At 44.6% G+C, this 12,093-nt stretch overlaps 1 protein-coding gene across 1 annotated transcript in view; it reads left to right on the top strand.

Annotated features, from left to right (window-relative positions):
* Positions 1-12,093, top strand: part of LOC126248019 (uncharacterized) — a 910,522-nt gene that overhangs the window by 263,841 nt on the left and 634,588 nt on the right. The window contains exon 2 of the mRNA XM_049948603.1: positions 6,259-6,396. Coding sequence (XP_049804560.1) covers positions 6,324-6,396 — 73 coding nt within the window. The 5' untranslated portion in view covers positions 6,259-6,323. The remainder of the gene's footprint in view (positions 1-6,258; positions 6,397-12,093) is intronic.

Here is a 12,093-nt window from a genome sequence, read left to right as displayed (position 1 = left end):
GCACGGCCGATTTCCTTCCCAATCCTTCCCTAACCCGAGCTTGCGCTCCGTCTCTAATGACCTCGTTGTCGACGGGACGATAAACACTAACCACCTACCTACCTACCTTGAGGCCCGTAGAAAACAAGACACCATGTTATGTTTGTCGTCTTCTGTACAAGCTCATATTCGGTGGATTTTGCGTTATACCTTATACCCCATAAATATGCGCTGTTTTCTAAGCACCAGCACATTCAATGTCTCGAGAACGAATCGTTATTGGTACGATTTGTTCCAATAAAACGACCGGAAAAATCATACCGGTGGTTAAAGAATTTGGTTATTTAGTTACTATAGCGTATTACTCGCATGTTGTGAAGCTGCGAGACTTTCTTAGGAAATTAACAGAAATAATTTCTGTTATACTTGATGTTATCTAAATGTAAGTACGTTCTCTATTAGGAGTGGGTTTCTTCGATTTGGTGAATTTTTATAAGCTGATGTCCTTACTGACTGGACAAGTATCTTTCCCTTTTGTGCTACTACATTTTCACGGATATTGAAGTTTTTATTTGTTTGCACCACAGACAGAACAATATAAGTAGCTTATGGACAAGGGAGAAAATGTGCGTCTGAATAGAGCTAACGTAAGAATATTCCACCCGTTCATTTTCGTGAACAAACTGTATTCTTTGCGTCTTGCGAGCCAAATAAAGATGGCAACAGAGCGCAAAATCACGTTAACCAGACCGCCCTGTACCCCGACGGTGCTGCCTGTCGTAATGTTGGATACCCCGTGTGCGTGCACGCCAACGTTAGCTGCCTCGTCCAGTGTGCTGACGGCTTTAGAAATGCAACAACGCATTTAACCAATCCAGTTCACGTGTGAGTGTGCGATAATTTGTAAACATCTTTCGGAAGGCACGTTAACAAAGCAACGAAGTTTCCTTAAAATCTTCACTATATGTGTACCGTACGAAACAGAAGGAATGTTGCAGCTGATATTTTTCAGCTCATTAAGACGAACAGCAAAAATCGACATTGTTTCTTTTATCCGTACCTCCTATTCGATATTTGTGGTTATTTCAAGTAAGCGACTTCCTGCCATAGCATTTGAGGAAAATGTCGAATAAATAAGTTACTTTCTCGACCTGCTCGCCTAGCTTAAAAAAAATGGTTCAAATGGCTCTGAGCACTATGGGACTTAACAGCTATGGTCATCAGTTCCCTAGAACTTAGAACTACTTAAACCTAACTAACCTAAGGACATCACACACATCCATGCCCGAAGCAGGATTCGAACCTGCGACCGTAGCGATCACGCGGTTCCAGACTGAAGCGCCTAGAACCACACGGCCACACCGGCCGGCGCGTAGCTTAAAGCGCGAGGCTCTAGCTTTAGAGACAGGGAGGTAAGCCATGAAGAATAAGCGTCCGTTGGTCTGATACAATGGACCACCTTGGTGTTTTTTTAGATGGTTTTAGACACTCGTTTAAGCAAATGCTTGGCAGGTACCCAATCTTCGCCTCACAAAATACGAGACACAAACAGTTAAGGATAACACACAATGCAAACTTTGCTCAATTCACAGACACATGACACACACGTATTCGTTACTGCTTTCACGCAAAACCCATTTCACCAGACACAGTTATGCCACTGAATGCATAGTCTCGCTGCATTACAAAATGTGAAGACACAGTTGTGCATGATACAAAGTACACCGAGGTGACAAAAGCCACGGGATAGTGACATGCACATATGGAGACGTCGGTAGTATCGCTTATATACGGTATAGAAAGGCAGTGCACTGGCGAACCTGTCATTTGTACTCTGGCGATTCATATAAGAAAGTTTCCGACGTGGTTATGGCCACTCGACGGGAATTAACAGACTTTGAAATCCGAATTGGACATTTCATTTCGGAAATCGTTAGGTAATTCAATTTTCTGAAATCCACAGTATCAAGAGTGTGCCGAGAATACCAAATTTCAGGCAACACTTCTCACCACGGACAACGCAGTGGCCGCCGGCCTTTACTTAACGACCGAAAGCAGCGACGTTTGCGTAGAGTTGTCAGTGTTAATAGGCAAGAACACAGCGTGAAATAGTCGCAGAAATCAATGTGAGAATTACGATGAACGTATCGGTTAGGAGAGTGTGGCGAAATGTGTCGTTAGTGGGCTGTGGCAGCAGACGACCGACGCGAGTACCTTTGCCAACAGCAGATCGCCTGCAGCGCCCTTCCTGGGTTCTCGACGACTGGGAAACCGTGGCCTGGTCAGATGAGTCCCGATTCCAGTTGGTAAGAGCTGAAGGTAGGATTCGAGCTTGGCGCAGACCCAATGAAGCCACGGACATAAGTTGTCAATAAGACAATGTGCAAGGTGGCGGTGGCTCCAGGGTGGTGTAGCATAATTTAAATGGAATGGACTGGTCCTCTGGTCCAACTGAACTGTTCAGTGACTGCAAATGATTATGTTCGGCTACATGGAGACTGTATGCAGCCATTCATGGACTTCATGTTCGCAAACAACGATGGAATTTTTATGGATGACAATGTGTCATGTCAGCGGGCCACAATTGTTAGTGATTGGTTTGAAAAACATTATGGACAATTTGAGCGAATGATTTGGCGACCCAGATCACCAGATATGAATCTTGTCGAACATTCGTGGCACATAATCGGGAGGTCAGTTCGTGCACAAAATCCTGCATCGGCAACACGTTCGCATTATGGACGGCTATAAAGGCAGAATGGCTCAATATTTCTGCAGGGGACTTCCAACGACTTGTTGAGTCGATGCCACGTCGAATTGCTGCAGATTGGTTATCACATACAAGTGCGAAGTGGCAGGATGTATGCCCTGTGTATTTATTACGCCAGAACTTTATAAAGGCAACTGCTTACAGTCATCAGGTATTCGAAACAAAGCATCTTGAGCCTTCAGCTATGCATGTCCAAAATTATTTCTCAAGTGGTTCCACTTATTACAAGCACCAACACTGTTCACCTTTTCCTTCAGCGATGATGCTTGTAATAAGTGAAACTGGCACTGTGCTGGGCAAAAGATGGTCCGACACGATAGGAGGATGTATCCCATGACTTGTAACCTGAGTGTATATTATCCTGACTGCACAACTTGAATAAAAGTCACGAATTTTTAATATAAAATATGAAACATAAGAAACTTCCCAGTGACTAAAGTTCCATTTTACAAAGACGGATGAAATGACAAGTACTTTTACCAACGGACCTACCCTCTAAGAGGAAAATAATCCTTAATTTAGAAAATGTAGTACAGTTTAATTTACTTTTCTATCACTGTATTTATTGCATTCTATTAGTATATGTACAGTGTCCTCGGCAACGAAGCAGGAGTGAAAGCTCGGAGATTGTGTTAATTTTAACAAATGTCTCATTTCATTAGCATTTATGTGGCCAATTCTTAGTTTGTTGATCGTAGCAGTTTCTTTTCTCGTGAGCACCGAACTGAGAAACGAAGATTGGCGTGGAATCTGTTGCTGAATCGTCCAGTAACGTGTGTCTCTGATGTTACTAACATTGGGGTATGCCGGTGGGAAGTATATGTTGCACAATTTTCGCCAGTTGGCTCACGTTTGTTGTCCCCAATACCAAAATTTCCTGGTATCTGTTATAGATGAATTGGTTGACACAGCTTCTTTGCACTATATAGACTTTTCAGTATACCATGTTCCAAGGAATTTACGATTTTCCTTGGGTGGTTGTCCTATTAAGAGACGCTAGAGCGTTTGTCGAGTCAGTACATATTAGGGCTTTGTCGACTTGTATCTCGACAGTGCAAAAGACAGCTTGTGAATGGCACACAACTCGGCGGTTAGTATCGGCGTTTCTGTAGATAAATGGCGGACTGTCCCCTCCTGCAGAGCGTCTTGCCACGGTTCGCGCTGCTTCCCCCGTCGGAGGTTCGAGTCCTCCCTCGGGTATGGGTGTGTGTGTTGTCCTTAGCGTAAGTTAGTTTAAGTTAGACTAAGTAGTGAGTAAGCCTAGAGACCGATGACCTCAGAAGTTTGGTCCCATAAGACCTTACCACAAATTTCCAGAAATTTTCCCTCCTGCATAGACATATGAGGTGTGATCAAGAAGTAACGGGAATTTTTTAATTTCGCCATTGTATACATCTAATTTTCCGAAATTGTGTCTTTTTGATATATATGTTCCTGACCTATGTTTGCATTTTCAGCTTTTTGGAATATTTAGATCATTGTTGGTTGTACGTTATTTTCGAGTGCTCGGTGAATTTACACTTTCGATGAAGATTGATCGAAGAATGATGAAACAAAGTGCAGCACTGCATTCGAAATGTTGACTGTGGCTTTTGGCGAATCTACAATGAGTAAGATAAGATTATGTGAGTGGTATAAACGTTTGAAAGAGGGCCAAGAAGACGTGGCAGACGACGACCGAGCTGGACGCCCTAACACATAAATTACTGACAACAATATAGAAGTAAAGAAAATTGGTCTGTGAAATCAACGGATCAACATCATAGAGGTTGCCTATGATATCGGCACATCCTTTGGCACGTGTCAAACAATTTTTTTCGGCTGTTTTGGGAACGAAACTTGTAGCAGCAAAGTTTTTTTCCGAAACTGTCGAATTTCGACCAAAAGCGCCGTCGCGTAGACATCCCTCAGTAGTTACTGAGTGAAGTCGACAAAGACCCAGAACTTCTGAAGAAGAACATAACAGGTGACGAAGCACGGACGGAGGGTATGATGTCGAAACCGAGTCCCAATCGTCTCAACAGAAACTACCTGAAGAGCCAGGGCTTAAAAATTTTGACACGTTGTACCACATATGAAAGAGCTTCACAGTGTTTTCTTCAATTACAGTGGGATAGTGTATCGTGACGTATAGCCTTACGGTCCTACGGTAAATAAGAAATACTACCTTGCAGTTATGCGCCGCTTACATGACGCATTCTGAAGAAAATGACCAGAACTGCGGCAAAACCACTCGTGGAAATTGCGTCACGATAACGCCCCTACTCACACCTGAAAGCCTGTTCGTTATTTTTTGGCAAAAACAAAACCATTGTGTCACCTCAGCCACCGTATTCACCAGACAAAGTCGCCTGTGACTTTCTGTTCCCGAAGCAGAGTTTATTTTATTTATTTTATGGTATGGCAATACATATATAAAGATTACAAATTACTACATATCAACACTTAAGCACAGCTCTCCAGCGTAAAATGACACAAATAACAAGCGCTATAGATGGATATCGATGTCTTTTATGTATTTTATAACATCACTCGTCGCTGTGAGGAAATTTTAGAAAGGACCCTAGTAGGCACGTGCGGGACATGTCGATACAACACGAGCAACTGTCTGTCGTTTCGCACAGCAGTCACACGATGGTGACGAAGATTTGCCCCACTTGTAGAGAGTGTCTGCACATCGTCCGTGGCCCATTCGGATGCGGTTCAAGATAGTCCAAATTGTCCGAGGCTGGTCGAATCCAGAGGTTTCTTCTGGATGCAAGGCAGCTTCAGGTATTGTGGGGAACAGTTTTGTTGCCAGCAGCGTTTCCATTCATCGATTGGATTGAATTCAGTTTCCATGAGAGTCCTGGTTGTGATTAGAGTGGAATGTTTTGATGTTAGTCATTTTCGCTCCGCGGGGAATACGTCGTCCACTGTCGGAAGGTCAGTGTTATTAGCAACCTTCTGGTAGTAGCTCGCTCTTCCGTCTGATATCAGGATGTGGAATGTGGCTCAAGATAGGTAGCCAGTACGTGGAAGTAGATCGTATTGACCCACTGACAATGCGCATGGCCTCTTAAGTTGTACATCTATCTTTTTTACGTGTGGCCTATTAAACCTGGCAGGCGCACACTAGTCTGCTTTTGAGTATACCAAACCGAGTGCTGATACCCAGAGAGCGCAAGGCGGAATAGAACCGCGAAAGTACGTCGTTTTGGCACCTTTGATGAGGTAAAAACAGAACACCGGTACGAAAAGTGAGTTCCAGAAGTGCTTCCGAGATTGGAAAAAACGCTCGCCCAAGTGTTCTATATCTGAGGGGGATTACTCTGAAGGGGACAAAGTTCATATCAACGAAAGAATTAAGATACTTTAAGAAAAACGAGAACTGCCGTTACTTTTTGATCACACCTAGTACATTTTTGACGTACGCGTCTTTCCTGAACTAGCTGACAATTGTAATGACAGGAAGCGTGTCCAGTGACAAAGTTAAAATAAAAGTAAAGCAGCGGTGTATTGCGTTCCAGGTGGGGGGTCTCGCTGCAGGCGGCCCCCTGTGCCCCCGGGTGCGCGCAGCCGCACTCGCCCACAGATGGCCATGGACTCGCGCATCGGCCTCGACTACATCGTCGAGAACCCGGAGTACATCGCCAAGCTAGCGGCCGGTAAGTACATTCTTTTTCCATCCCACATTCGTTCACTTCCTACTAACCAGGGTCCACATACGCTCAGTGCGACGATTCTTCCGTAATCTAATTCCTACAAGCACCCAGCACGGAGGAGAATCTGTCACGCCTTATCAGTGTACTGACGAGGGAAACGCCCCATCGCACCCCCCTCACATTTTGTGGTAAAATGGCCCAGTGTATAACCTGTCAAAAACTCAACACAGATCGAGCACGAAAAGAGGAAGAAGGTGTACTGAACTGTGAAAAAAGAACAGATAAGATTAATATAAATCACAGTAAACGTTTGGAACTTGCAATGTGGAAACAAATTATATCAGTTATTACATTACAATTATGTCAGGGAAACTACATTATTACGTTAAATCGAACAAAAATCACATAAATTGAAGACAATTAATTACACAGTAACGTTAAGATTATGGAGCCATTTCCTGGCATTGTCCTTTAACTTGTCGAGCGACATCAGAGAGCCGTCTCTGAAACCATGAATGTTACAAAACAGAAGATGGTCCATGGTTTGTATCTCGCCACAGTTTCGACACGAATCGTCTGTATAGCCCCATTTGGTTGTTTGTCTGCATCGTCCAACTCCCGTGCGAAACCTGTTTAGAGCCGACCAGTGTTTCCTGTTGAGATTGAAGCCTTCAACCCTTTTGGTTGGGTCGCGGATTAGGTGATGGATTTCCACAACGCCTCTTCTCAGACCCTGCCATGCATTCTTCCATTCAGCATCGAGCCCCTCTGTGTCCAATGTTCTGCTCCAGACGATAGGTTTGCTGGACTTGAGTCTCGTGGGTCCTCCCATGTCGGCATGTATGGGTAGCCTCGAGTTTACTTCAATTTTTTCTACGATGTCCTGGGTAGCTTTCTCTCTACGTATGGAAGCAGGAGCGATGTTTGCCAGCACCGGAAGCCACTCAACGGGGGTTGGCCTGAGAGTGTCGGTGACGGTTCTCAGAGAGGCATTTAGTTGTACATCCACTTTCTTGGCGTGCGGGCTTCTGCTCCAGATTGGCCACAGTATTCTGCAGCGCTATACACCAGTGCCAGTGCAGCAGTTCGTAGAGTGGCAGCATCACAACCCCAAGTGGTGCCTGCCAGTCTGTTGAGCAGGTAGTCTTCATAATTGTCATCATACTATGCGTTGGTTATAGAATATGAGTCACGTGGTAAGAATGTATTGGCGTTGCAAGAAAATGTGATGAATAGTGAAAGCAGGCGAGATGCCGCTTAGACCCTCCTGCCATTGTTCCCATCTACTAGTACCTGCAATCATCCTAGCTACTTTCATATCCGCAACCTCAACCTTGTTGATAAGGTAACCCGAATCCACCCAGCTTTCGCTCCCATACAACAAAGTTGGTCGAAAGATTGAACGGTGCACAGATAACTTAGTCTTGGTACTGACTTCCTTCTTGCAGAAGAGAGTAGATCGTAGCTGAGCGCTCACTGCATTAGCTTTGCTACACCTCGCTTCCAGTTCTTTCACTATGTTGCCATCCTGTGAGAATATGCATCCTAAGTACTTGAAACCGTCCACCTGTTCTAACTTTGTTCCTCCTGTTTGGCACTCAATCCGTTTATATTTCTTTCCCACTGACATTACTTTCGTTTTGGAGATGCTAATCTTCATACCATAGTCCTTACATTTCTGATCTAGCACTGAAATATTACTCTGCAAACTTTCAATCGGATCTGCCATCACAACTAAGTCATCCGCATATGCAAGACTGCTTATTTTGTGTTCACATATCTTGATCTCACCCAGCCAGCCTATTGTTTTCAACATATGATCCATAAATAATATGAACAACAGTGGAGACAGGTTGCAGCCGTGTCTTACCCCTGAAACTACTCTGAACCATGAACTCAATTTACCGTCAACTCTAACTGCTGCCTGACTGTCCATGTAAAGACCTTTAATTGCTTGCAAAAGTTTGCCTCCTATTCCATAACCTCGTAGAACAGACAATAACTTCCTCCTAGGAACCCGGTCATATACCTTTTCTAGATCTATAAAGCATAGATACAATTCCCTGTTCCACTCATAATACTTCTCCATTATTTGCCGTAAGCTAAAGATCTGGTCCTGACAACCTCTAAGAGGCCTAAATCCACACTGATTTTCATCCAATTGGTCCTCAACTAATACTCGCACTTTCCTTTCAACAATACCTGAGAATATTTTACCCACAACGCTGATTAAAGAGATACCTCTGTAGTTGTTACAATCTTTTCTGTTTCCATGTTTAAAGATTGGTGTGATTACTGCTTTTGTCCAGTCTGATGGAACCTGTCCCGACTCCCAGGCCATTTCAATTATCCTGTGTAGCCATTTAAGACCTGACATTCCACTGTATTTGATGAGTTCCGACTTAATTTCATCCACCCCAGCTGCTTTATTGCACTGCAATCTATTGACCATTTTCTCCACTTCCTCAAATGTGATCCTATTTCCATCATTCCTTTCCCATTCTACCACGAAATCTGAAACATTGCTGATCGTATTTTCACCTACATTGAGCAACTCTTCAAAATATTCTCTCCATCTGCCTAAGGCATCCACAGGATTCACCAGCAGTTTTCCTGACCTGTCCAAAATACTTGTTATTTCCTTCTTACCTCCCTTTCGAAGACTGCTAATTACACTCCAGAATGGTTTTCCAGCAGCTTGACCCATATTCTCCAACCTGTTTCCAAAGTCTTCCCAAGATTTCTTCTTGGATGCTGCAATTATCTGTTTGGCTTTGTTTCTTTCTTCAACATAACTTTCTCTGTCTACCTGAGTTCCAGTATGTAGCCATTTTTGATACGCCTTCTTTTTCCTTTTACAGGCTGCCTTGACTGTGTCATTCCACCAAGCTGTTTCCTTCATCCTACTTTTACACACTACTGTTCCAAGACATTCTTTAGCCACTTCTAGTACTGTGTCCCTGTATCTTGTCCATTCCTTTTCCAATGACTGTAATTGACTACATTCAACTAACTGGTACCTTTCTGAGGTCGCTGTTATGTACTTGTGCCTGATTTCCTTATCCTGAAGTTTCTCCACTCTTATCCTCCTACATATGGACCTGACCTCCTGCACTTTCGGCCTCACAATCCCAATTTCACTGCAGATTAAATAATGATCAGTGTCATCAAAGAATCCCCTGAATACACGTGTGTCCCTCACAGCCTTCCTGAATATATGTAGATGAATCACCTAAAACTTGCAGCGCAAGTACACACATCAAAATAAGTTTTCCATCAGCCCGGTTCCCAGAACTCCTGAAGATAGACGTTGACTGTGGAGATTGTATCACAGACACAGTCCCTTTGACTGTTCAGAGATGTCACTAAAACCGCCCAAAGATGTAAACAACCATGCATGAGCGGTGGTGGTGGTTAGTGTTTAACGTCCCGTCGACAACGAGGTCATTAGAGACGGAGCGCTAGCTCGGGTTAGGGAAGGATTGGGAAGGAAATCGGCCGTGCCCTTTCAAAGGAACCATCCCGGCATTTGCCTGAAACGATTTAGGGAAATCAAACCATGCATGAGCAGCGCCTATTAGACGGAGGGGGCCCGTCAGCCGATCCGTTCCAGTCATTCCACCAGGCAGGAGGTACACGGCTCGTGTTGTCTGTAGTTCAACCATACCTAGACAGTCAATACCGCGGTTCCGTCGCTTCCGCATTGTTACTTTGTGCCAGGAAGGGCTCTCAAAAGGGAAGTGTCCAGGCGTCTCGGAGTGAACCAAAGTGATGTTGTTTGGACATGGAGGAGATACAGAGAAACAGGAACTGTCGATGCCATGCCTCACACAGACCGCCCAAGGGCTACCACTGCAGTGGATGACCGCTACCTACGGATTATGGCGCGGAGGAACCCTGACAGCAACGCTACCATGTTGAAAGCTTTTCGTGCAGCCACGGGACGTCGTGTTACGACTCAAACTGTGCGCAATAGACTGCTTCATGCGCAACTTCACATCCCGACATCCATGGCAAGGTCCATCTTTGCAACCACGACACCATGCAGCGTGGTACAGATGGGCCCAACAAAATGCCGAATGGACCGTCCAGGATTCGCATCACGTTCTCTTCCGATGAGAGTCGGATATGCCTTCAACCAGACAATGGTCGGACACCTGTTTGAAGGCAACCCTGTCACGCTGAACGCCTTAGACACACTGTCTAGCGAGTGCAGCAAGGTGGAGGTTTCCCGCTGTTTTGGGGTGGCATTATGTGGGGCCGAAGTGCGCCGCAGCTCGTCATGGAAGGAGCCGTAACGGCTGTACGATATGTGAATGCCATCCTCCGACCTATAGTGCAACCATATCGGCAACATATTGGCGAGGGATTGGTCTTCATGGACGACAATTCCCGCCCCCATCGTGCACATCTTGCGAATGACTTCCTTCAGGGTAACGACATCGCTCGACTAGAGTGGCCAGCATGTTCTCCAGACATGAACTCTATTGAACATGCCTGGGATAGATTTAAAAGGGCTGTTTATGGACGACGTGACCCACCAACCACTCTGAGGAATCTACGCCGAATCGCCGTTGAGGAGTGGGACAATCTGGACCAACAGTACCTTGATGAACTTGTGGATAGTATGCTATGACGAATACAGGCATGCATCAGTGCAAGAGTACGTGGTACTGGGTATTAGAGGTACCGGTATGTACAGCAATCTGGACCACTACCTCTGAAGGTCTCGTAGTATGTTGGTACAACATGCAATGTGTGGTTTTCATGAGCAATAAAAATGGCGGAAATGATCTTTATATTGATGTCCATTCCAATTTTCCGTAGAGGTTCCGGAGCTCTCGGAATTGAAGTGATGCAAAACTTTTTTGATGTGTGTATTTCGATAATGGAAGAAGCAATTAACATGCAGATTCCCCAGATTGGAATGATAGGCAGGGGCCCGCCTTTGCAGCCCATACACACAGCGTTATTACTTTTAAACGTGTATTTATTTACAAAAGGAACACATATTTTAATCGAATGGCTATCGACAGTACCAAACTCAAAGTAGACTAAATTAAAATGACAGTGGTGTTTGTTGCAGGAGTCTAGAGCAAGTAGTTTACGAGACATCGAAGTTTGAACATTGTAAACTCCGACAGCTACATGCTCCATGTGGTAGCACAAACGAATGTGAAATTCACTTTGGTGGGAATGTGCAACTCTTTTCGGATATTAATATGTTCCCGGTGATGTCGTGTTGTAATGGGACATTGCGTAGGCCAAACGAAAGGCAAACTAAAGTGAATACATCACCTCTGTGGCGTCTGACACGTAAAGAAACAATGTACCCTCAAACCCCGTGCTCCAAATGACCACCACCAGCATCAGTACAACCTTGCAGTCTGCCATGCAACGATTGCTTCCCATGTTCTAGTATTTCAGAGGAAATTACAGTGCGGGCATCAGTAATACGCCGTTTCAAATCATCTGTATTGTTTGAAGAGGTTGAAGTGGTCGAGGAGATGACGAGGTTAATTTCTGTTGGGATATCTTTCGGGGTACATAGTATACGGACGAATAGCATACGTCATACATTCTAAAAACCATGAACATATCCGCTTTTTTCGCATTGGGAAAGATCATCTTCTAAACACGTCCTACTACGGCCACTATCGCACAGTACGCTGACGGGACCATCGCAATTCGGTCGAAGTG

The sequence above is a fragment of the Schistocerca nitens genome, chromosome 3 (genome assembly GCF_023898315.1).
Source record: "Schistocerca nitens isolate TAMUIC-IGC-003100 chromosome 3, iqSchNite1.1, whole genome shotgun sequence".
In the NCBI taxonomy this organism is placed as follows: Eukaryota; Metazoa; Arthropoda; class Insecta; order Orthoptera; family Acrididae; genus Schistocerca; species Schistocerca nitens.
Note: the sequence above shows the minus strand (reverse complement) of the source record. Positions and strands in the feature narration are given on the sequence as shown.